Source organism: Neoarius graeffei, chromosome 15, assembly GCF_027579695.1.
Source record: "Neoarius graeffei isolate fNeoGra1 chromosome 15, fNeoGra1.pri, whole genome shotgun sequence".
In the NCBI taxonomy this organism is placed as follows: Eukaryota; Metazoa; Chordata; class Actinopteri; order Siluriformes; family Ariidae; genus Neoarius; species Neoarius graeffei.
In genome coordinates, this window is record NC_083583.1 from 25,670,871 (window position 1) to 25,698,170 (window position 27,300).

Below are 27,300 nucleotides of genomic sequence, written 5' to 3' on the forward strand. Positions count from 1 at the left end.
CAACATTGTTTATACTCTACCTTACAGCAGTTCTAGAGACTATGGGCACTAACCTAGATAAAGGAGTCTATATCAGAACTCAACTAGACAGGGACACTCTAACGAGTGCAAACCCTGCCTTTTCCCTATTAAAATACATTGGGCGAAAATTTCGAAGTTCTGCCATGACCTTGACCTTTGACCTCCAAAATTTAATGGTTTCCTTCCTGGGTGATTGGCAACACATGTACAAAATTTGGTCCAAATCGATCCATTGGTTCTTGAGATATCTTGCAGACACACAGACAGACAGACAGACAGACAGACAGATACACACACACACAGACTGACGCAGGTGAAAATAATAACCCCTCCGACTACTGTCGGCGGGGTTAATTAGAAGGCAAATTCTTCATCTTGCCAGACTCAACTCCTCAACCAAAACTCGCCAAATTTGCATGCGAGAACTGCTACACACAGATGAGACTGCATTTGTAGCAACAGATTTGGATGACATGTGGGAAAGCGTTGATCACTTTGCCACAGCTGCAACCCTCTTTGGATTGAAAATCAAGACCACAAAAACAGAACTCCTATACCAACCCTCACCTGAACCACAGGCAAGGTCAAACAACGTTGCTTTGGTCAATGGAATGTCTCTTACCAACACAAACTCATCAGACTTGGAGGTACCGTAGACCGCCAGATTCAAACTGCTACCAAAGCCTTCGGTGCATTACAAAAGCAACTATGGTCTCGCCAAGGGAGTATACGAGGACTCACGAAACCAAACATTCCATGGCAGCTCAGCCAGGCCGGTCGTGCCACCGCTGCGGACGACTCTGTCGCTCTGGTGTGGGCCTTGCGGCCCATCTGCATTTCTACGCATCCTAATGAAGCAGTCATCATCGCTAGCAATGGACAGCTGACAACAACGACAGCATGTTATTTCTAAAAATTTCCATTCACAAATTTTTCAGGCAGGTAGCATGGTGGTGCATGGTGATGGTCTCCTGGTGGTGCAGTAGATATTGTTGCCACCTCAGTTCTATGGTCTCTGGTTTGATCCAGAGCTCAGGTTACTGTCTGCGAAGAGTTTCTCAAGTTGTTTTACCATGTCTTTCCTGCCACTTTCTAAAACATGCTGGTAGACTAAATTCCTCCTAGGTATCAATGTGTGTCTGTGCATAGTGCCTTTCTATGGATTGGTGTCCCAATCAGGGTGTATTCCTGCTTCACCCACAGTGTTGTGGGGATAGCCTCCAGATCCACAGTGACTCCGACCAGGATAAGGCAGCTACTAAAGACAAAATGTTCAGCAGATACCTGATTATTTCTTCAATTTTGATTTATTATTCCATCACACACTTTTGATTAGCTGGGTATATCAAATGATTGGTGTTCTTGAGGTCTATGTATTCTTTCAAACTGTCATATTTCCTCTGAAGGTTAAATTGCACAGTGGCACAGAGGGGTGTGTGTGTGTGTCCATGTTCAGCTGGTGCTGTGCATGGTGAAAAAAAAGAAAGAAATCAAAGATCAAAGAACATCAAAGCCCTTATTTTTTCTTACGTTGGTTTTTAATCAAAATATGTAAGAATTTAATAAAGTACAGCAAATAAATATGAAAGAGTAACATTCCTGTGGGTGTTTATAATAAATGCAGTAGAGTACAGAGTAACAGGAGTGTGCATGCTGTGAGGCTGTCAGCAAACCAAACTGAGGGAGCCTGGCTCCTACCTGCAAAGATAAACACAATACGTTACAATGACCAGCATTACCACAGACAGCTATGTGACTGCAGTTAACAGTGCACATCACCCAAAACATACTGACTCTGAAATATATACAGTTATACCACAGCACTGTTTAATATGTTATTCTGATTGGTCAGAAAGTCTGATAATAGTGCTAGCTGCAAGGCAAATGCACTTGCTTTAATACTACTGTTTCTGTAGTAACAGCACAATCTCTGGGACTTGTACAGTGGATGTGGCATATAAACAGATTTTAAAATGGGTGCAATTGCTGATATGGTCAGCTTTTCTGTAAGGAAGTCTTTATTTAGTGTTTTTCAAGGAGTCTCCAGTGCCAGTGCGTTGTAAGATTTGGGGTAAATTTAAGTTTTCTGACAAAGAAACGTCATTCAGACAGAGGAATTTGAGGTTTCTCTGTAACATAAGCTGTATTTTAGTCTTGCAAATGTTCTACAAAATTCAAGGTAACCTATAAACAGATAAAACATATGGGGAAGCCATGGCCTAATGGTTGGGGAAGCAGCTTTGGGACTCAAAGGTTGCTGGTTCAATTCCCTGGATCAACAGGAATGGCTGAAGTGCCCTTGAGCAAGGCACCTAACCCCCAACTGCTCCCCAGGCTGCTGGGTATGCTGTATGTTGCTTTGGATAGGAGCGTCTACTGAGTGCAATTAATGTACTGTAATATGATGTGTTGTTCTATAATAAACAACATTATCTGCAAATAAAGACATGTTGTTGGCAAATGGCTGTAATAAAAGAGGAATAAAAGACTTCACCATGTGCTCTTACTGGTAAATAATGACCTTGAGGATTTATTTTTAGGTTGATTTATTTTCCTGTAAGGTCATGCCACATCATGTTTCATTCCTTTCTTATTAATGCCTTTCATTAAGGCATTTCATCACAAACTGTTCTCAAGTCAGCAGCTAGGTTTGATTCATAAGAATGCAATCTGACTGACCTCTATGTCCAAGCATCGCGTCCCCTTCATACAGCGCCATGCTTAATGCTTGTTTCTGCTCATTGTCCAGCTTCTGCCACTGCTCGTCTGTCATGGCCCATGCCTGTTCAGAGTTCAGCCAGGACAGCTGACTTGCACTAAACACCACCTGTAATGATCACAGTGACCGGATGAAATTCGGTTATAGGCTGGAAATGCAAATGTCGTTCAATATAATACTGGCTCATGGAAAATAACACTGATAGTGTGTGAAATTCTTACAGCCATCTTTTTGGGGGGTATCAGGGATATTGCTAATGGAGTCAGTCCTTCTATTTGTTCCTTCACAAGGGATGACAACACCATGTCATCCAGTCCAGCTGAGGAAAAAGTAGAGACATTATAAAGTTTGCCTCAAGCAAAAACAAGCACCTTCCTTCAGTCACTTTCAGATTATTATGCAAGCTTTAACTAAGCTACGGTACCTGTTTTGGTATCTAATAGCATGCTAATGTTTAATATAAGTGGAATTGAGAAGGAACTACTTTCATATTGGTCCAGTTTTCTACTTAGTGCCTTGTCCTGATGTCTTTGACTAAAGTGGAGGCTATTTAACAGTTATTCCATGAAATTGAGTCGTACATGAGCTGATAGCCGATGAGGCATGTAGCACCGTGTTGGCTATAAGCCATGTACAATGAGATTGAGTGGAATAACTGTTTTATTCTATTCACAGTCACTGGATTTTGAGAAACAGAGCATATTTATTTTTTGCAAATTTGATAAATAAAAACTTTATACAAAACGTCTGACAAAATCATTTCCGCTTAGAATGTAAACAAATCGGTGAAATGACAGTAGCAATTTGTGAAAAATGCTATAATAATAATTCTTGAAAAATAAAAAAGATACGTTCTTACCATCAAATATTTTTATTCCATATTTTGTTGCTTTTTCATATTTTGGGGGGGTTTGTTTTCGAGAGTTTTTATTTCGTCCTCAGTTAGTTCAGTAACATGCTCCACCATTTTGTTTTTCTCTACTCACAGTATATGAGCTGATAGCCTAGTAGTAGAGTAGCCAATCAGAGCACGCGATTGCTCATATCCAGTGAATGTGGATAGAATCATTTGTTTTATCTAGACAGCATTCTAAAGATAGCATCAATCACAAGTTTAGCTGGACGTGATGGAGCCACAGTAGTGAGTCCATAACCATATTTCGATTTTATAGTTAGGTTTGAAGTGACTACAGTTAAATGCCTTTTTATTCAACATCCAGATATTTAAGGTGAATAAATATAACACTGCTAATGTTACAGAGTGAAGCTGCCTAACTGTAACTGGCTATTTGCTAGTACCACTTTGTTTCATAGAGCCTAGAGTGATATTTTGGCGAATACAGCATTAATGCTTAGTGAATGCCTTGAATGATTTTTTGCTGAGTAAAAATATGTTGGATTTTGAAAAAAATATTAACTGACCAAAGGCTACGGCCCAAAATGAAAAAGATGACAAGATGTATTCAGGTGCAGATTTTTCAAACACTAAATTTACACTTATTATCAAACACTGATTTTATCTGACTGATCCAGCTGTTCAAAATGATTCTTTGAAAGATGCTGGTTAAAAGCACTAATTGTAATCTTTATGTATAATGAAAAATGCCTAGCACGTTATGTGACATATGCAGTAAAGTGACATATAGGTACAAGGTTTTTTCTTCACTAAGCAGACAGAATTTAATGGTGATGCATCCTACTTTTGACCCAGAATCCTCTACCTGCCAGAGTCCCAATTTCAGTGAAAATCTCTGAGCTCCAGCCGCTGACAGGACCGAAGGCCAGAGGACTGGACAGTTGAGCAGTCAGAGCCTCAGTCTGCTGCTCAAGGCATGGCAGGAATGTCTCCCTCAGGAACATCACAGCCATGCTAACAAACATCACAGAAATTTGTGATCAAATTGCAAATGCATGGTATAATCATTGTCAAGAAACTGGTTCTTCCTCTAACCTCAGCTTAAATGGGTCTAGACGGGAAATTTCTGCAGGAGTAAAGCCACAAAGTAGATTGCCAAGAGAAACCAACTCAACCACTCCAAGGTCTTCAGGCTTCTCTTTGCGGCGGCGTAGGAATCCCTGTAGAGCTGCTCTCATCTGGGGGAAAAAAATGTTTAAAAAATGACTGGCTTATTTAAATTAAATTGCTTTTTAATTCTTTACAATCTTTGATATCTTGAAACTATACAAAGCAAGAGAATAGGTGGATAGTTTAGAAGAGCCAAAACTGTATGTTCTAAAACCTGTTCAACCATTTTCACATGTTCACAATACGTGCTATAATAATAAACTACATAACCAAAAGTATGCGGACACCTGACCATCACACTCATATGTGGTTCTTCCCCAAATTGTTGCCACAAAGTTGAAAGCACACAATTGTCTAGAATGTCTTTGTACTGTATGCTGTAGTGTTAAGATTTCCTTAACTGGAACTAAGGAGCCCAAACTTTTTCTAGCATGACAATGCCCCTGTGCACAAAGCAAGCTCCATAAAGACATGGTTTGCCAAAGTTGGAGTGAAAGAATTTGAAAACCTACACAGCGCCCTGACCTCAGTCCCACTGAACATCTTTGGGATGAACTGGAACACTGACTGAACCCCAGACCTCCTCACCTGATAACCATGCCTGACCTCACTAATACTCTTGTGTCTGATGGCACACAAATCCAAACAGCCACACTCCAAAATCTAGTGGAAAGTTTGGAGGTTATTATAACAGAAAATGGGGGATTAAATCTGCAATGGTATGTTTAACAAGCAAATATGGGTGTGAGTGGTCAGGTGTTCATATACTTTTGATCATATAGTGTATACTGTTTGCCAGTTCAACAACTGATCGTAAAGGGGCAGTGGGGGGTTACAAATTGTACATAGCAACAGAAACTGTATTCAAAGGAGGCATTCTTAATGTACTTGATTTAAAAAAAAAAAAGAAAGAAAAAGAAACTCAGCCCAAGTTCTGGTCTCAAAATATCTGCACTTCTAATTAGAAGACTTCTCCTGAGAGGTTTTGATAACAAATTCTTTTACAAAAGAAGCAAAAGCAGAGGTGAACTGAGGGAAAAGAAAACAACTAACTTTTCTTGGGTTCCATGTTTTAAAGCTTCCAAGATTAGCCACCACAGCTAATTCAGACAAGTTCACAGCCTGCAGCTCTCTCTCACTCATCTCCGTGATGATTGAGCCCAGTTCCAGTACCTGTGATGGCCTGAGTGACCTCACTGGCTTATAAACCTGCAAAAAACACAAATCTGACCTTTTAGCCTTGTCCCTACTATCACAAATAAGGATATGTGTATTTAATGGTGTTAATTGATTAATATTGTATCTATATATCTATATCTCATCTCAGTATCTCTAGACACTTTATCCTGTTCTACAGGGTCACAGGCAAGCTGGAGCCTATCCCAGCTGACTATGGGCGAAAGGCAGGGTACACCCTGGACAAGTCGCCAGGTCATCACAGGGCTCTATATATCTATATGCTCCCCTTAATTATTAGCAACATTAGCCTTGTTGTTAAAAATGTAAAGAAGAAAATGATAGACACCATACATGTCTTGGTTACTGAGTGCATTGCAGGTAAAGGGAAAAGTATCTTTTAATTTTGGCCAAATTATTCCTTCATTTTGCATTTCGCCAATTACTGGCACACTAACCGGTCTGAGTTCTGTCCACAGTGCCCAGCGTTGCTGAGAATCAAGAGATCCATCCTGACCCAGGAACTCAACGCACTCCTTCAATTCTGTTCTCTTCATTCGATTGAGCTGATACCAGCGCCATGCTGAGGGAAAAGTCCCTTTGATATCCGCACAAGTCGGGATTGGCTCTGACAAAAGTTAATGCACTTGCACATAAGATCGAAAAAATCACATCTGATTAATTATTGTAACTCGTGATAGATGCAGTATATTAAGGTCGTAAATATGCCTTACCGCTTCTGATCCACCGCCGTCCTCTGATTATTTTGTGAATTAAGCTGTAAATCTTGTCTTTTAGTCCTTTTGGGTCTGCACACACTTTACCAAGCTTGGTGTCTTTCCAATGCCACTGGTTTTGCAGGACTTGCTCAACTGTGTCTTTACCCAAGTCATCCTAATAGAAACATGGACTTCAACACAATGGCATAACCCAGTACAAAGGAAGATGGATGGATTAATAAAGGCAATAGTCTTGTTTTTTATTTTCCTTCTTACCAGTGGCAGAGAGCGTATCTGTTGAGGTGACAGGGTGAACACTAGTCGGTCTACATGCTCAACATCTCCTACTGTCCATGACTTTGGCTCTCTATAAATCAGATGCAAATCTATTCAGGAGTCTCCACTTATATAGAAATACATTGCACTGTTTTCATCTCATCTCATCATCTCTAGCCGCTTTATCCTGTTCTACAGGGTCAGAGGCAAGCTGGAGCCTATCCCAGCTGACTATGAGCGAAAGGCGGAGTACACCCTGGACAAGTCGCCAGGTCATCACAGGGCTGACACACAGACACAGACAACCATTCACACTCACATTCACACCTATTATTCACACCAATTTAGAGTCGCCAGTTAATCTAACCTGCATGTCTTTGGACTGTGGGGGAAACCGGAGCACCCGGAGGAAACCCACGCGGACACAGGGAGAACATGCAAACTCCACACAGAAAGGCCCTCGTCAGCCGCGGGGCTCGAACCCGGACCTTCTTGCTGTGAGGCGACAGCGCTAACCACTACACCACCGTGCCACCGCACTGTTTTCAAATTCTCTCAATTCCAAGGAGTTACAAGGGAAGTCAGCCTCATTTGTATGAAGGATTATTTACAGTAAAGTTAAAACATAGTTGAATATGTGATTATATATCAAGTATATATCTCATCTCATCTCATTATCTCTAGCCGCTTTATCCTGTTCATATATATGGCAAAAATTGCTTCTCCAGTGTCAGTTTACCCAAGTTGTCAACAGATTATATGCATTATTTATGGGCTTTTTAGTTTAGTTTTAAAACAAGCATTTAGACAATGACACCTTTATTAAAAGTAATTAATTGGTTCAATATGTAAAACTTTCCTTGTTCTAGTTTTTTATTTACCTCGTAATGTTTTTCTTCAACTAATTCTAGCTCATTTGCAATAGTAACATTCAATCATCCATCCATCATCTGTAGCCGCTTATCCTGTTCTACAGGGTCGCAGGCAAGCTGGAGCCTATCCCAGCTGACTATAGGCGAGAGGCGGGGTACACCCTGGACAAGTCACCAGGTTATCGCAGGGCTGACACAGAGACAAACAACCATTCACACCTACGGTCAATTTAGAGCCGCCAATTAGCCTAACCTGCATGTCTTTGGACTATGGGGGAAACTGGAGCACCCGGAGGAAACCCACACGGACATGGGGAGAACATGCAAACTCCACACAGAAAGACCTCCGTCAGCCGCTGTGCGCAAGTCACTTACCACTTGCAAGTGGAAGGATGGCAAGCCTAAAGACAATCATAACTACACAATGGGCAGTATTTGCATCAGTATTTGCAGTATTTTCATACTTTTATACTCTTTAATGAAAGGTGATACAAGGCGGAAGTCCGTGCCGTTTTTCAGCAGTCGCGTCACATGACCAACGCCAGCGAATCAGGAAGGTGGATGTCACAGTGACGTTGTCCAATGACGACGCCAGCTAGAGCTCAGCACAGCGTATCCGCGTATTCTCAATGTTTACACAGCACCGGACCAGACACGATCTGGATTGAATACGTGGACCCTGGCGGATTCCCGTTTCCCGGCGTTTCCAGGCGTTTTAATGTAAACAGACAGTGCATCCGCGAAGAAAACGAGACAGATACGGTCTAATGTAAACTTGGCCATACATTCACACCTACGGTCAATTTAGAGCCACCAATTAGCCTAACCTGCATGTCTTTGGACTGTGAGGGAAACCGGAGCACCCGGAGGAAACCCACACAGACATGGGGAAAACATGCAAACTCCTTACAGAAAGGCCCTCGCCAGCCACTGGGCTCGAACCCAGGACCTTCTTGCTGTGAGGCAACAGTGCTAACCACTACACCACCGTGCCAATCATTTTCTATAATATTTATCCATTGTGGGATGCAGGTAAGCTGAAGCTAATCCCAGCTGATATTAGCCAAGAGGCAGAATACATCCTGAACAGGTCACCAGTCTATCGCTGGGCTAACACAGAGAGAGACAGCCATTAATACTCACATTCATACCTATGGGCAATTTAGAGTAGCCAGTTGACAAAGGCCAAGTTTACATTAGACCGTATCTGTCTCGTTTTCTTCGCGGATGCACTGTCCGTTTACATTAAAACACCTGGAAACGCCGGGAAACGGGAATCCGCCAGGGTCCACGTATTCAATCTAGATCGTGTCTGATCCGGTGCTGTGTAAACATTGAGAATACGCGGATACGCTGTGCTGAGCTCTAGCTGGCGTCGTCATTGGACAACGTCACTGTGACATCCACCTTCCTGATTCGCTGGCGTTGGTCATGTGACGTGACTGCTGAAAAACGGCACGGACTTCCGCCTTGTATCACCTTTCATTAAAGAGTATAAAAGTATGAAAATACTGCAAATACTGATGCAAATACTGCCCATTGTGTAGTTATGATTGTCTTTAGGCTTGCCATCCTTCCACTTGCAAGTGGTAAGTGACTTGCGCACAGCGGCTCAGTCCCGAATCACTGCTCTTGCACTACACTCGCGCGCTCTGTGAGCTGCGCAGGGCCGGAGTGCGCACCCTCCAGAGGGCACTCGCTGTTCAGGGTGGAGTGATTTGGAGCGCAGCCGCTGAGGAGGAAGCGATGTGCCGCACTGACACATTTCAACTTAAGTGCCGAATTAGTCATGTGATTAGCGTATCTGTGTATTGGCGTTGCTGTGTGCACGCGAATCGTGTATTGGCGTTGCTGTGTGCACGCTAATCGTTTTTAAAAACGTTAATCTGATGATCCGCTGATACGGTCTAATGTAAACCCCACCCAAATCTGCATGTCTTTTGACTGTGGGAGGAAACTGGAGCACCCGGAGGAAACTCACATAGGCATGGGGAGAACATGCAACCTCTACAGAGAAAGGCCCTAGCCAATCAGCAGGTTTGAACCCAGAACCTCCATGCTGTGAGGCGACAATGCTAAACACTATACCACCGTGCTGCCCACAAAAGTAATATTTGCTAGATAATAACATTAAAGCAAGCTGGGCCATCAATGACTATGGAAATTTTTTTTTTATATTGTTTTGGATAAATATGGTGAGATTATGTCTGGAGCTGGACATTTAGACAGGAAAAGAAAGTTGGGAAGACGTCTTACCCCAGAGGGTTCCTCTATTCTACCTCAGCATGTTCCATATTGAACGTAAAGGGCATAAGAACCTACCCTAGCATACTTCTCTCTGTAAGCAGAGAAGCCATTTCTCTGAAAGTATCAGGGGGCATGCAGTACTGTTTCAGATCTTCAAGGCGCAGCTTCAGAGCCTCTCTGTCCACCTGAGTCAACATGTCCCTGTCCAGGAAGAAGAGAAAAGTACCCAGCAGGTCCATGGAAGCACCGGAGATTTTGTCCTCAGCAATCATCTGACAGAAATGTTGGAAAAGATATTTCAGGAAAGATGAAGAAGATAAACATGGGTGGACAAATCTTTATCCTGGATGCCAAGACAAGCAGATTACATATCCTGACTTTCAGTTTGGCTGACAAATAGTTTCAGTAGACTGTAGATATACTAATCACCAGCATTTTTTGTTCACTTGTACTTCACTTGTCCAAAAACCAGCGAAAGAAAACTACTTACTTCTTACTTTTATTTTTAAGTTTGTTTAACAAAAATTGGTTCATATACAGTGGTGCTTGAAAGTTTGTGAACCCTTTAGAATTTTCTATATTTCTGCATAAATATGACCTAAAACATCATCAGATTTTCACACAAGTCCTAAAAGTAGATAAAGAGAACCCAGTTAAACAAATGAGACAAAAATATTATACTTGGTCATTTATTTATTGAGGGAAATGATCCAACATTACAAATCTGTGAGTGGCAAAAGTATGTGAACCTTTGCTTTCAGTATCTGGTGTGACCCCCTTGTGCAGCAATAACTGCAACTGAACGTTTCCAGTAACTGTTGATCAGTCCTGCACACCGGCTTGGAGGAATTTTAGCCCATTCCTCCATACAGAACAGCTTCAACTCTGGGATGTTGGTGGGTTTCCTCACATGAACTGCTCGCTTCAGGTCCTTCCACAACATTTCGATTGGATTAATGTCAGGACTTTGACTTGGCCATTCCAAAACATTAACTTTATTCTTCTTTAACCATTCTTTGGTAGAACGACTTGTGTGCTTAGGGTCATTGTTTTGCTGCATGACCCATCTTCTCTTGAGATTCAGTTCATGGACAAATATTTTCCTTTGGAATTCACTGGTATAATTCAGAATTCATTGTTCCATCAATGATGGAAAGCTGTCCTGGTCCAGATGTAGCAAAACAGGCCCAAACCATGATACTACTACCACCATGTTTCACAGATGGGATAAGGTTCTTATGCTGGAATGCAGTGTTTTCCTTTCTCCAAACATAACACTTCTTGTTTAAACCAAAAAGTTCTATTTTGGTCTTATCCATCCACAAAACATTTTTCCAATAGCCTTCTGGCTTGTCCACATGAGCTTTAGCAAACTGCAGACGAGCAGCAATGTTCTTTTTGGAGAGCAGTGGCTTTCTCCTTGCAATCCTGCCATGCACATCATTGTTGTTCAGTGTTCTCCTGATGGTGGACTCATGAACATTAACATTAGCCAATGTGAGAGAGGCCTTCAGTTGCTTAGAAGTTACCCTGGGGTCCTTTGTGACCTTGCCGACTATTACACGCCTTGCTCTTCGAGTGATCTTTGTTGGTCGACCACTCCTGGGGAGGGTAACAATGGTCTTGAATTTCCTCCATTTGTACACAGTCTGTCTGACTGTGGGTTGGTGGAGTCCAAACTCTTTAGAGATGGTTTTGTAACCTTTTCCAGCTTGATGAGCATCAACAACGCTTTTTCTGAGGTCCTCAGAAATCTCCTTTGTTTGTGCCATGATACACTTCCACAAACGTGTTGTGAAGATCAGACTTTGATAGATCCCTGTTCTTTAAATAAAACAGGGTGCCCACTCACACCTGATTATCATCCCATTGATTGAAAACACCTGACTCTAATTTCACCTTCAAATTAACCGCTAATCCTAGAGCAGGGGTCTTCAATCCTATCCGCAAAGGGCCGGTGTAGCTGCAGGCTTTCATTACAGCCAAATTGGAGGCTCACTTGATTGTTGACTGGAGACGAGGGTGAAATGATTAAACAAGTGAAATCAGGTGTAGCTCCTGCTTGGTTGGAATGAAAGCCTGCAGCCACACTGGCCCTTTGTGGATAGGATTGAAGACCCCTGTCCTAGAGGTTCACATACTTTTGCCACTCACAGATATGTAATATTGGATAATTTTCCTCAATAAATAAATGACCAAGTATAATATTTTTGTCTCATTTGTTTAACTGGGTTCTCTTTATCTACTTTTAGGACTTGTGTGAAAATCTGATGATATTTTAGGTCGTATTTATGCAGAAATATAGAAAATTCTAAAGGGTTCACAAACTTTCAAGCACCACTGTATTTTTCAGTGGTGCAAAACACCTCAGTGCTGTGGTTTGAAAAACTCTTTTCCAAAATCCAACTCCCAAATCTCATAACTACCACTGAGTGGTCAGCGATTTTAAAAATGTTACTGCTATATGCTTTTTGACAGATACAAGACGATGTTCTTTGATTTGCTCACTTTTCTAGGTGTTGCACAATTGCAGGGCAGTGTGTGCAGCAACCCATTTAGTTCCCCAGAGTTAGTGGACCTACTGGTCCTGAAACAAGTGGTAATGGAGGCCATTGGGGCAGGAACCATGGTGCCCCAAGCTCAGGGGAGACACAGTGGACTGAACAGTTAATGGGGTTGCCAGATTTTATATACAACCCCGATTCCAAAAAGTTGGGACAAAGTACAAATTGTAAATAAAAATGGAATGCAATGATGTGGAAGTTTCAAAATTCCATATTTTATTCAGAATAGAACATAGATGACATATCAAATGTTTAAACTGAGAAAATGTATCATTTAAAGAGAAAAATTAGGTGATTTTAAATTTCATGACAACAACACATCTCAAAAAAGTTGGGACAAGGCCATGTTTACCACTGTGAGACATCCCCTTTTCTCTTTACAACAGTCTGTAAACGTCTGGGGACTGAGGAGACAAGTTGCTCAAGTTTAGGGATAGGAATGTTAACCCATTCTTGTCTATTGTAGGATTCTAGTTGCTCAACTGTCTTAGGTCTTTTTTGTCGTATCTTCCATTTTATGATGCGCCAAATGTTTTCTATGGGTGAAAGATCTGGACTGCAGGCTGGCCAGTTCAGTACCCAGACCCTTCTTCTACGCAGCCATGAAGCTGTAATTGATGCAGTATGTGGTTTGGCATTGTCATGTTGGAAAATACAAGGTCTTCCCTGAAAGAGACGTTGTCTGGATGGGAGCATATGTTACTCTAAAACCTGGATATACCTTTCAGCATTGATGGTGTCTTTCCAGATGTGTAAGCTGCCCATGCCACATGCACTAATGCAACCCCATACCATCAGAGATGCAGGCTTCTGAACTGAGCGCTGATAACAACTTGGGTCGTCCTTCTCCTCTTTAGTCCGAATGACACGGCGTCCCTGATTTCCATAAAGAACTTCAAATTTTGATTCGTCTGACCACAGAACAGTTTTCCACTTTGCCACAGTCCATTTTAAATGAGCCTTGGCCCAGAGAAGACGTCTGCGCTTCTGGATCATGTTTAGATACGGCTTCTTCTTTGAACTATAGGGTTTTAGCTGGCAACGGCGGATGGCACAGTGAATTGTGTTCGCAGATAATGTTCTCTGGAAATATTCCTGAGCCCATTTTGTGATTTCCAATACAGAAGCATGCCTGTATGTGATGCAGTGCCGTCTAAGGGCCCGAAGATCACGGGCACCCAGTATGGTTTTCCGGCCTTGACCCTTATGCATAGAGATTCTTCCAGATTCTCTGAATCTTTTGATGATATTATGCACTGTAGATGATGATATGTTCAAACTCTTTGCAATTTTACACTGTCGAACTCCTTTCTGATATTGCTTCACTATTTGTTGGTGCAGAATTAGGGGGATTGGTGATCCTCTTCCCATCTTTACTTCTGAGAGCCACTGCCACTCCAAGATGCTCGTTTTATATCCAGTCATGTTAATGACCTATTGCCAATTGACCTAATGAGTTGCAATTTGGTCCTCCAGCTGTTCCTTTTTTGTACCTTTAACTTTTCCAGCCTCTTATTGCCCCTGTCCCAACTTTTTTGAGATGTGTTGCTGTCATGAAATTTCAAATGAGCCAATATTTGGCATGAAATTTCAAAATGTCTCACTTTCGACATTTGATATGTTGTCTATGTTCTATTGTGAATACAATATCAGTTTTTGAGATTTGTAAATGATTGCATTCCGTTTTTATTTACAATTTGTACTTTGTCCCACCTTTTTTGGAATCGGGGTTGTAGTATATAAATACTCTGCAGCGACCAAGATTCTTTTTTACAACAAATAGTCAGAATTAAATAAGTGCAGCCAGTGTGTTTATGATATTCAGAACTATTTCTAGAGTATTGGGTAGATAATATTTGTACATCAGAAGTGCAAGTGCACCATTGTGAACTTGTTTCCCTGGCTGTGGAGAAAAAAGAACGAAAATGTGTTTCCCTTTTTCAGTACCTGAATCTTTTGGGCTAGTTGGTCTTCTTTTGAGAAATAGTCGGGCTGGAAATTTTGCTGAACCCTGGCAGCCTTGGTTAATGACATTAGCTTTACACTGTTGTCTCACAAACAGGAAAAAAAAATCCTGCTGTATCGACCGCTCAAAATGAGCTGCTAGAGTGTATGCTGGATGACTATATGTTGTTGGTTCTTTACTTATTACAAGGTTACTCTAAAGATTCATTAGTTAGTAGCCTATAGCATTAGTCAAGTATGATTGCCTCTTAACTTAAATTTGTTTGAGGCTATGTCATTATTAATGTCATTCTGCCTCAACAAAATCAATGGTCATGAGCCACTACTGATAATATATGAGATAACTTACAAAGAAAAGCAACAGCACCTGAGGTAAAATCTATTTTAAATGGAATTGACACAAATTAAACTGCCACCAAATATAATAATTAATGTTTATAATAATTTCGTCTCGAAGAATGATAGGAGAGATCATATATATATATATATATATATATATATATATATATATATATATATATATATATATTATTTTTTTATTTATTTATTTATTTATTTATTTGCTGGCCACTTTCTTAGGAACACCCATCACCCATCCACTTGCTGTTTGATGCAGTTATCTAATCAGCCAATTTCTTGACAGCAGCACAATGCATAAAATCATGCAGATACAAATCAAGAGCTTCAGTTAATGTTCACTTCAAACATCAGAATGGGAAAAATTGTGATCTTTGTGATTTTCACTGTGGCATGGTTGTTGGTGCCAGATGGACTGATTTGAGTATTTCAGAAACTGATGATCTCCTGGGGTTTTCACACTCAACAGCCTCTAGAGTTTACACAGAATGGTGCAAAAAACAAAAAACATTGAGTGAGCGACAGTTCTGTGGGTGGAAACGCCTCGTTGATAACAGAAATCAGAGGAAAATGGCCAGATTGGTTCGAGCTGGTCTACAAAGCCTATACAGTACCCCTTCATGAAACTTTTCCCCAAAAATGTAGATGTTTTATCAACCAAACCTGTGAAAGAAGTTTGTATACCCAAACTAACTACAGGAACGAGTTTACAAACAATGTCTAAATTACTCCATTCATGCAGAAGTTTCCAAAGCTATTTCTCTCACAAGCACATCGATGGCTTTCTGGGCCAAGGTCATCTGCTTGTGTCGTGGAAGCTCCAGGAAATCAATAAAGTGTCTTCGAAGGTGGTTCAGGACAGCTGAGAGTGATGCATTGGACAGGCGCTCAATCATCGTCACACTGTGAAACAACATCTGACAGTGAGGCAGAGGACATCAGAGGCTTGATGGAAAATATAGAATAAGCAAAAAAGATATATGATCTTACGGTAATCCTGCAGTGAATAATGGGTTGAAGCCATCCAGATCCACGTCTGGCCTTTTTCTAAGTTCCTCTATCACACACTTCCTCTGTTAAAACATAATTCATTTCACTTTGTTGACATCTGAAATATAATTATTGATTAAACTAATTTGGCATTTTAAAGAATCGTTTCATTATACAAAAATAATATCGGCATATTCATGTCATTTGTTATTTCCTGGCTATCCAGAATGTGACCCTTCATTAGTGTCAGTTTGAATCAAATGCTGTTTGCTTTGGCAGCGTAGTAGACTTTGTCTTTGAATATCAATTGAGAGGGGGGAAAAAGTAGATGCCAATGAATGTGAATTGCTGGAGTGGGACAGAAGCTTGTCTCATGTATCCTCACCAAGGCTGGCCTCAATCCTCCGGGCAACTCTGTAATAAACCGTAACAGTTCAGAGAAGTTTGATTCATTGGCCCAAAGCTGTAGGCTCTTACAGCTCATGCCACTTGCAATGCGGCCTAAACGTCTGCAACAAGAAGAAACAAATTGTACAGTACTCCAGCAAGCCATGTATTAGTAAGCAAGAAAATATTCAGATTTGTTCTGTGTTAACAAGTTCAAAAGGGACAAATGGATAAGTCTTGGCAGATTAGCTGAAATGTACTTCATATACCGTAAGCCAAGTCCCAAGACCTGCTAAACCAAAACACTAAAAGGTATGCAGCTGACTGATGTCACTTACAGTACTGTCTCTCGGGTGATGTTTTCAGTCTGCTGAATCATTCTGAAAAGCAACTGAGCCTGTTGAATGAAAAACTTGAGAAGTTGGATGACAACCAAAATTGAACGTGATACTCCTTTTGGCTGAGACGAAATCACTTTAATGCATTACTAATTAATATTCTTTTATGCAAGCCATTCTAACACAGTCAGCGCAATTTGCTTGATGGCAGGTGAGAGGCACTTCGTATTAATTTACTGAAAGGCTTGTCTGAAGCATACCCAATGAGCTGCGGCAAATGAGTGTGTCATAAGCTGTGGACAGATCCACCCAGCAAGAATTGACACAGGTTATGGCATTATTAGCATAATTATGTGCTCTTATTGTTTACTACTGAGGTACAGGGAATAAATAGGATATTACCTGTTGAGGTGACCAGGACATATTTCTGTACAGAGAAATGTGATGAAGGATCGTCTGTCCGTCAAGCTCAGTGGCTAGTTTTTTCAGGGAAATGAAGGGTAAAAGGCAGTGCATGTAGAGTGTGTTATTGGTCGACAAATGCTCCAGAACCTTGAGACAAATAATACATCTTTGTTAGCTCAGGGGGTGTCTGATGTTTACAGTAATTAAAGCAAACTAACAGATGATGACTGAAGATGAATTGGCCATGACCATTTGATAAAAGCCCAGCAAGTACTATTACTATTAATCATGCTGTGTTCCCAGTTCCAAGGTTTTTTTTTTTATGCAGAAGTAGGGAACATCAGAACTGCACTGTTTTACTTATTGTCACAGCTATACTCTATATAGAGTCTGTAAAAATGTTATAATATGAGACCATTTTAAGACCTTGGATGAAAATACTGTATTACTAAGAGAAAAATCATTTGAATACTGCTTTGTTAATGAAGAAATAAAGCAGGGATGTGACAATAAAATAATCAACAATGAAGCTGCAATTTACCAACATAGAAACTGTTAATAATTAAAGAACTACATGTTATGCTTTTTATTCATTTTTAGTTACATTTCATGTTGTGGAGTGTCCATGAAACAGCCACTCATTTTTCTCTAGCCTGTAGTTAATAAGACTAAAAAACACAGCTTGTTATATTACCGGAAACTGGAGACTCCACTGGGGACTCCATATATAAAATGTTAAATAAATATTTCTTTCCAGAAAACATCAAGATAACAATGATTATAGGCTTTCTTTGTTTGTGGGTTTTGATCAGCATCAACATATCAATGCTGGGAAACATATCAATAGGGTTTCTGTCAAACGTCTGACATCATTTTGGGATTTTAGACCTAGTTAAGCAGACTCGGCAATAAAAGGAACAATTTCCATTAGAATTCATTTCACACTGTGACAATATTGTATATTCAATTGAAATATTGGCAACATTTAAAATCTAGGCATTTTATCATTGATAATAACATAATACATCTATGTATTTAGAATAAAAGTAATAATGGATGGAATATAATGGGATGTAGTGTTATACTCGATAATGGCTGTTTCTAATCTAAACACTTTTTGGCTCAGCCTTTGGCTGACGCCTATAGAGGCACCTGTCTGTATGTGTATGTTTAACCGAGTTTGAGCGTGTTTAAGAATGTAATTGGCATGCCAGCCTCAGGTAGCCATTCCACAGTTGCGGTGTGGCACCGCTGCGTCATGACTATGTAAGTGCCATGTTACATAACCTCAGCTCATGGTGTAATCCTCTGTGGTTGAGCGGTCTAGGGTGCTATCCAGAAAAGGAACAGATTTTGCAACGTTGGTTTGAATCCTGGTGTCGAAGTATTTCTGAGCGGGCTATTTTTTCTATTTATGTCCTGTAGCTTCTATCTCCCAATCAGACAAAGGCTGAGCTCAGACCTGCACAGGTCTCTAGTTTAAATTGGAGAATTGAGCTGTCACATGTTTGTATAAGTGTTTAATTCATAAGGTTTTGGTTTCTCAGTGTAAGTATATATCGGTGCTGATGTTACCTGTTGTAGTGCAGTATGCACCATTGCACGATGTGCAGGCTGCAGGTCATGCAGCAGAGAGCTCCAGCACTGGCAATCTGTCATTCCCATCAAGTCAGGTACAGTCAGGTTTTTCAAGAAAGCAGGATCTAAACCCTGAAATAATGGCTTTAGCCTGCATAATGTGTTGGCACTGATCTAAACAGAAAAGGGAAATGAATACAAGGCTCTCTGGCTCCTGACACACTTTAGTTCTATAGACCATATGACACAACTTACATTTGTTCCTCGGAATATTTTGCTTAACATTTGGAATGCCTGCAATGGAAAGATGAGACCAGGATTAAAATTGGTACAAAATAAAATCTATTGGCCCCAAGTCTAATAGAAACTGTGTGTGTTTACTTGTGAAGGTGGAAAAGTAGGTATATCAGGCTGAGAGAAGAGTTCCAATAAATCATTTGTGGATAACGATTGCAGGAATGATGCGCCAAGTTGAGGTAGTACACTATGGAGAGAGGCCAGCGCTGGAGAAGACAACAAGCTGGCATTAAGGGGTTTGAGAGCAAGAGCCAGCCAATGGGAAAGCTGCAGATGAGAGAAACTGCATGTCATATATGACAAGACACAATAAATAACAAATCATTGGTGTTTAACTCATCCATCTATCCCTGCTTATCCTGTGCAGGGTTGCAGGCAAGCTGGAGCCTATCCCAGCTGACTATGGGCAAGAGGCGGGGTACACCCTGGACAAGTCACCAGGTCATCACAGGGCTGACACATAGAGACAAACAATCATTCACACTCACAGTCAATTTAGAGCCACCAATTAGCCTAATCTACATGTCTTTGAACTGTGGGGGAAACCAGAGCACCTGGAGGAAACCCATGCAAACATGGGGAGAACATGCAAACGCCACACAGAAAGGCCCTCGTCGGCTGCTGGGCTTGAACCCAGGACCTTCTTGCTGTGAGGTGACAGTGCTAACCACTACACCACCATGCCACCCTGTTCAACTCTTTAAAGGTGTCATTCCACGACAAACCGTTTAATACTTGCTCTTTTTGAAATACCATAGGTCACTCCGAGTTGCATATGCATGCTGCACGTGAAAATGTTCTTCTACCCCCATTCCCTGTATTAGCCTATGAAAGAAAATAGATGGGAAAACAAGCGAATCAGAAAAAGCCCTACGAACTTACATCACTTCGAAAATTAGTAGTCATGGCCTCGCCCATAACCCACTGGAGGGAGCGTCACAGTGCTGTTAGCCAATCAGAAGCGATATGTTTACATGTCATGAATATTCATGAGTAAGAGCTGAAATCCTGTCATTCTCTCCCCACCCACTCCTCCACCAAACTAGAACAGCCTGGAACAGGAGCACCACGGCATTTTTTTCACCAAAACCGGCTCACAGGGCATTCATTCATACTAGAGACCACCGCACAATTAATGAAAAAATGATGCAATGACACCTTTAATTAACCAATTAACAAAGATGACCCATTGAGCAAGGAAATCTCTTTTTGTTTTTACTTTAATGCAAGTGTAATTTGTTAGAATTAGAAAATGACCAGTTGAACTTTTCCTTTTCTTGAATATTAGCACTGTAAATGGTATTTGATGTGTGTAGACCACACCCTCAATTAAATGACAAGTTGACCCCACAATTTTCAGCTTCACAGTCACGCCAGGAAAAACTTTGTGCTTGAGTTCTGGGCAGCTTCTCCTTTGCACTAGACAGCCATAGAATGCCTTACTACAAACTCATAAGCCCCTTTTAAACAGAGATCCTGCTATATTGCCATTAAGAATACTTCTCATTGTGCTTAGGTCGTTTACACTGAACCAAACAAAGTTGGCATAAAGCTGCCCTAGTGCATGTTTTTAGATTGCATGCCGGCGTTCCGGAACCATGTGACATGTAACACATTGGAGCTTCGGCGCCTAGTGTCACATATACGCATCAGAAATACAAATATACCGTGATATGAGCATATGGGCCTTGCTTTCAAAGGAATAACAGCAGCCAATTATAGGAACCAATCCACCAGCATGTTTTTAGGAGGTGGGAGAAAACCAGTGAACCCGGAGGAAAACCGTAGAGAGCATGCAAAACTCCGCACAGAAAGTAACCTGTATTAGGGATCCTGTGGCAGTGGGGCAGCAATACTGCCCACTGCTCCACCATGCTGCCTACACAGTTTTATTAAAAGCTTCAAATTGATCCATTTAAGACCAACACAATATCTGAGTTAGAAGAGCTGATAAATACATATGTAGAAGATTTTAAGAAGCTCACGCTTACTCTGCCGTTTCTGCTGACATGGCCGTCTGAAATACACTGTGCAAGCTGCTGCCACAGAGCAGGTGAGACAGGTTGTATAGACAGGACACGATGTAGTTCTTCTGAATTCATGTAGCATATTAGGATGCCTAACCTGTCACAGAAACAAAACGGCTCAACCATTTGTTGTATGGTTCAACCTTTGAATTTTGCTGTTTAGAGAAGTGAATTACCTCATTATCGTATCACTAGTGAGATTCTTCCTCTTGCTGAACAGGGTGCGAAACACATGTCTCCCCCTTATGGCATCCAGACTGCTATTAGCCAACAGTTCTACCAGTGGGCTGAGCTGTGAGATACAACAGAAAACTTTACTTTTGTTCTCTTCAAGCCTTTAGGATTCATATATACAAAATATTCTGATGTTTGCTTACCTACCTGCTGGGATGTCAGCTGTTGGAAGTGGCTGACAGGAAGATGTGGGAGGAGGGGAAGAACAGAGGTGAGGAAGTATGGTGGCCAGGAGGGAACATCTCCTACTGCATTCGACTGGAGGAGACGTTTTGCGAAAGCTTGTTTCTGAGGAGACTCCATCTCCGAGCTGTGATCTCGAATAGCCATCAACCTAAAAGGATGTCAAATGCATGAGCATAGATATATTCTGCAAACTTGTCAGCATATCTCGAGAGTATTATGGTTCACTCACACACTATCATTGGCAATCAGTGATGCAGGAAAATTCATTATGTCAGAAACAGACATGTAGGGGATGAACTGTGAGAGGTCAACAAATAGTTCTGGCGTAACACGCGGGAATTTGTGGATGAAGGCTGCAGTCATAGTCTCCATGGCCTCTTTTTCCTTTGGGGAAGCCTTTCAATGATGCCAAGAGAAGTGATAAAAATTTATGAGAGTTTATAAATAGAATCAATTGCATTTGCAGTAGACTAGAATCCTCTCACTGGAAGAAATGGAGATGGAAAATGCATTAGCTCATTAGCCGGTTGGCTGGCTACCTGTGTTGTCTCAACTTGGAGCTGGTCCCAGCTCTGATGTACATGAGACAGAAATCTTTTCACTGCATCTTTTTCTGCAGACAACACAAGAGTGCGTATTCTTTCTCTCGGCATCCGGAGGTATTCCTAGACCAGCAGCAAGAAGAATACCATAGATTATGAGCCAGTATGATAGTATGCATTAGTGCAAAATGTTTTAAACAAGTCAGAAACATGTTTGAAGCGCATTACAGTTTCGGTCACATTATGATTACGCTTACGGTAGCCTTCATGTCATTCAAGCTGTCAAACTATGTGAAGTTAACAAAGTTAGTTTATATTCATTACATATTCTATTAGAAATATATATAGTAAATATATTAAACTCTTCTTAGCCTTATGTCATTTCTGACAAGCTTGTGTACCAACATTTGAGCCCTACCCGTATTAAAAATCTCAGTGCAGAGGAGTTGTCCTCTTTTTGAATGAGATCCCACAGGACAGGCTGAAAGATTAGCATAACAATTTAGGACAACTAAATGTAGAATTAACAACATTAATCACAGTATAAATTAATAATTGTATATCACTTACACTGAAACAACTAAGAAGATCTTCCTTCAGAGATAGATTCTGCTCTCGTCTGAGAAAGACACCAACAGTCTGGAGCACACTAATGGAGGCATTTGGCCTGAGGGTTGCCCAGAAAGAGGAATTGTCCAGAAGTCTGGACAGAAGAATAGCTTGGCCGAGGCCCTGGCGGACTTCCCGTTCCCCTTCTTCAATGCCTGCTGAGAGTCCTACAACAAAATCTAACACTTGGAGCACATAGCTTACAGTGGCAAGCCAGCCCACACGTTCATTAACAACACCCTCACAATGGTTCAACTTATACACAACTTCCTGTAGGATAGGTAGAGGATTTACACAGAGCTGATGCGTGTCAAAGTCATACGGGGCAGGGAGCATGTTAAACAGCTGCTGAAGGACACACTGGGTCTCCTGCTTCACTTCCGATTTGGAATTGCAGTAGTCTAAGAGGATTGGCTGTTTAGGAACCAGCATGACATACAAACCCATGTTCTTGCAAATATAATCCCTCAGTCCTGCTGTGTCTCTACAGACTTCAAGCAGATCAGAGTTGGTGAAATCCTCTGCAGTCCAATTTAAAAAATCACAGAGGACATTTTTGGAGTCATGGTGGGAATCTTTGTTCAGGACTTTGGAGCAATATTCTGCAGCCCAGCCAGTGTGAACTAATGGATATGACACATTGCCACACAAGGCTAATATCAGAGCAGAGTTGTTAGGCAGAAAACACCTCCTGAAAACTTGTGCACTTAGAGATCCAGCACTGAGCAGTTCTAAGCAGTCCTCAGTTGCAATACTAGCAGAACTTCCAGCAACTTCATTGGACAGTTGTACGCAGAGGTCATCAATACTTGATTGGTTGAGGTAGTCCTTGCTAACAGCAGCCTAATGAAATCACACAGTTACAACATACTTGTCAGTCAAGCAAATGGTAATTTTTTTCCAGATATCATTTAAACATTCATCACTAATACCTGATGGGCTCGCTGCAGCCAGAAGGAAGAGTTGGCACATACTGTATTATTGAATGCCTGTGCGAAGAATTCACTGCACACATGTACCCACAGGAAATCTTCCTCTGCAGCAGAGAGGTACCATGCCGCATTAGAACAGCTGACATGCAGGTCAGGCACTACATGACCAGCCTCCGGGTCCAAAGTTGCATCACCTCCATCAAAAAGATTACAGTAGAGAAACACAGTAAAGTTTGAAACACCAGTGAGACCTGGAATAGAGGCATTGCATGCTGCTTCCAGGATCTCTGCTGAGGTTGACAGGTCTGATTCTGTTTGATCATGGAACAATTGCTGAGACTGGAGGAGTCTGGATGTTTTGGATGATTGTTGTTGTTTCGAGTTGTGTTTGCCCGTCTTTGAAGATGAACAGGTCATCAAAGATGGCCGACTCGGTAAACCATGTGAGGTGAAACCCATGGCTTGAGCATTCCATGTTAGATTATGTCTAATCCCCCTATGTGCCAAAGTGTATTACAACAGTGTTAGAAATGTGTTAAATGTATGCTCAAGAAATGATTTTTTTAAGAAACTTACCACAATATCAATTGTCTCAGGTCACCTTTGGGAAAAAAAAGTGGAAACCAGGATGAGTGGGATTGTTGTCTGTTAATACAAATCAATGATAATTGCAGTGGATTGTTCATGAATTGTAAAAATAAAGAAGATTCACCATACAATTAGGCTCAATGAAATAGCATAGCTGGGCACATAATGCCAGGGGTATATGGTTACAAATCAACAAAAGGGTGGGTAGATTATCCAGCCCATAGGATTTAGAGTATCATGATCTCATTGATGATTAACATGGCCAATTTGGTTTCAGGAATCCAACCATATCTTTCAACTATGAAAGTTTTATTGATTTTTAAAGTACTTGTAAGGACTGGTCAAGAAACTGTACAATAAAAGCTACACTCTCAGAAAATAAATTAAAATATTGTACCTTTCGGGGTACAATGGCTTGTCACTAGAGAAGTACTCTCTAAGGTACTTATTTGTACCCTTTGTATACTGCTTGGGACCATATGTGTACCTTTTTGACCCTAAAAAGGTCCACATAGTTACTTGAGGTCGAATAATGAGCCGTAGGGGGTACATTAGTATAGATTGTACCTGGGGGGACAGAAATTGACTACTACTGTACCCCTATTTCTAACAGTGTATGGAGGAAAAGGTTTTAAAAGGAAAATCATTTTAATTATTTTAAAATAAAGGAAATATAAGGATAAACTTACCTACAGAACATCCTCCCCGTTTAGTGGACTGTGGCTCACCAGCCATGCTACCTAGATCATCCAGTAGAGCCAAGGTCACACGCGACACTTTCCTCCTCAGATTACTGTACACTGTGCTACCCACTCTGTGCAGGAATCTATGCCGGAGGCCATCAAGACCCTGGACGAGGGCAGGATTATGCTCAGCAAACTGTGCTGTTCTTTCCCCAGTGTTTGACTTCGACAGTGCCTGCAGAAGTAGGGCCTTCATAGAGCTAAGACTGCCCATGTCTTGAGATTTATTGTTCTTCTCATGTAAAACCTCAGGTGGAACGCTAAATGGCTTATAACGTCCTGCCAAAAAGGTACCATCCTTTTGGTCACTGGCTACACTTGCAGGGTGCAGATTCACCACAGGTTTCCAGTTCTTTGTCTCCAGGAATGTCAGGAGTTGCTGCAGCCAGTGTACGTTGAAAGCACAATCACTTTGCCCTTTCAGGGCGCAGATAAATCCCTGGAGACCCGCATTGGCCTGGCTATAGGTCCCACTGACAAGCGCTTGTAGAGCAGTGTCAAGCAAGGCACTGATGGTCTTCCAGTTCTGAGAAAGAAATGTGAGAAGAGGTCTTTGTGGTTGCTGTTCTATAAGAATAAGGATGCTCTGCACCAGTCCAAGTAGTCCATCCCAGTGTGGGCTGCCTCTTAGAGAGAGAAAGAGGTCTTGTAGTCTGAAGCTTGGTCGAGGAGGAATCCTCCCAGCCCAGTCTCCTAGTGGCATTTTTCCATCAGAATGGAGAAAAGAATGCAACAAGTTTTCCCAAAAATGATCATCACTGAAAGATATATCATCATCATCTAGTTCAGCACTCACTTCCTGAAGATACATTGAGATGTTATAAAGAAATCCTGACAGCCTGTTCCGGTCAAGTGGCTTGTTAAGAGATGGTAAACCATTAGCTTTCTTGGGTAGGAGTCCTAGAGACTTGAGACCTCCAACAATGTTCTTTAAGACTGTATGGATTTGTTCATCCTGTCTTCTTTCTGGAGATGGTTTCTCTCTGTGAGGGTACCAGCCTCCACCCTTCCGCCATATCTCAACCAATTCTTTCAACATTGCTTCTCGTTGGTCCTCCTTTTTATTTCCTGCAATATGATATTTGGATGTAAAGCCTACTACACTTTGATTAAAGAGCACAAACTATGGAATAAACACACAACACACATTTTCTCACCTTTGGAAATGGTGGATACTTGACCCAAAAATACAATCAACCCAATTACAATCCCAATTTTTTCCATTCTGAGTGCCATTCACAACTTTCAAGACAGTCCGGATGAAATCATACCAATGCTCCTTTGAGAAAGCACCTGTTATAGAATTCCTTTTAGCCTGAGACTCTCAAGGAGTACAATGTCACACTGCAGAATGGATATAAAATGTTAATGACTGCCCACAGTCACTTGATTACACTTTCACTGAAGAAAAGCAGCCTGTCATTATTTCGTATGCATTATTCACAATTTTGTACATTTGAATGTTTTCTGATACAACAGATGTTCATTAAGTTTGTCAAGTTCATTTATACAGCATCAAATATGTTTACATGTTGAATTAAAAATAAAAAATGCAACACAATTGTTGATGTATTTATAATCTTAACTGCTTATCATTTTCATTTCATTCATAAACATCTGCAATTTAAATCTTCAGAGCTTTGTGCATACTTACATGCAGTCATAATCCATTTCCTCCATTAGTATTCAAAGGGGGAAAAATACAGATTAGACAAGAAATGCAAGAAAATACAAAAGTTATTCATAGATTTGAAAATAATCCATAAATACAATATTGTTTCCTTTCTGTCAGTCCGCCTCTATCCCTTGCATTTGCTCTCTTCTGTTCTGAGAGTGTCACTTTTTCGATCTGAAGCTCAACTGGAGCTTCAGCCAGAGCTTCAGGTTTCAGTGCCATCATTTGGTTATGTGCCAGCTGGCAGGCTTAGCAAGTGAATATATACAGTACTGTGCAAAAGTCTTAAGCACCCTATTTTTTTTCATACAAACTTTGTGATAGATTCCTATTTTATGACTTCTACATTATCGAGTCAGTACAAAACATTTTAGAGTTCCAAACATTCGTTTTCCAGCACAAAATCAAATGTTACAGAAAAAAATGTTTGTACCTGAGCAGCATATTACATAAGAGAGCACTTTTCAGATTAAAAAAGAAAACAGTGAAGGCTACTGGGTTTTGCTGCAAAATAAAGAAGCAAGTGTGACCGTCAAAGTGTCCAGAAGAACTGTGGATGGTTCTGCAAGATGCTCAGTAAAACCTACAGCTCATTTCCTTATAAAACTGCACTCATTGTACCAGAGACTACTGTTTTGATTTTTTTTAAGCAAAGAGTCGTCTCACAACAAAAATGGACTTCGTTTCATTTATTATGGCTTACTGCTGTTTTTGCTATTTTTTTTATGTTGAAACATTTAATTTCATTATTTTTATACTATTTTTGGTCTACAGCATTTCTTTACATGTGCACAGTACTGTATATGTGGCTTGAAGGCATTTTTGTG

The 27,300-nt window shown here is 40.9% G+C and overlaps 1 protein-coding gene across 1 annotated transcript; it reads right to left on the reverse strand.

The window, feature by feature from the left end:
- Nucleotides 1-1,630: 1,630 nt before the first annotated feature.
- Nucleotides 1,631-26,695, reverse strand: LOC132898988 (stereocilin). The gene is made up of 29 exons (XM_060940648.1): nt 26,639-26,695; nt 24,745-25,921; nt 24,044-24,068; nt 23,468-23,963; nt 22,497-23,378; nt 22,345-22,407; nt 21,924-22,049; nt 21,614-21,780; nt 21,346-21,532; nt 21,141-21,256; nt 20,929-21,061; nt 19,022-19,204; nt 18,896-18,934; nt 18,638-18,814; nt 17,060-17,209; nt 16,658-16,716; nt 16,318-16,441; nt 15,933-16,015; nt 15,710-15,845; nt 10,132-10,328; nt 6,938-7,028; nt 6,677-6,836; nt 6,401-6,570; nt 5,820-5,975; nt 4,692-4,834; nt 4,462-4,610; nt 2,962-3,059; nt 2,701-2,848; nt 1,631-1,719 (listed from the first exon to the last, which is right to left on the reverse strand). The coding sequence occupies exons 1-29, from the start codon at nt 26,693-26,695 to the stop codon at nt 1,631-1,633; spliced, it is 5,781 nt and encodes a 1,926-aa protein (XP_060796631.1).
- Between the last annotated feature and the right edge of the window lie 605 nt (nt 26,696-27,300).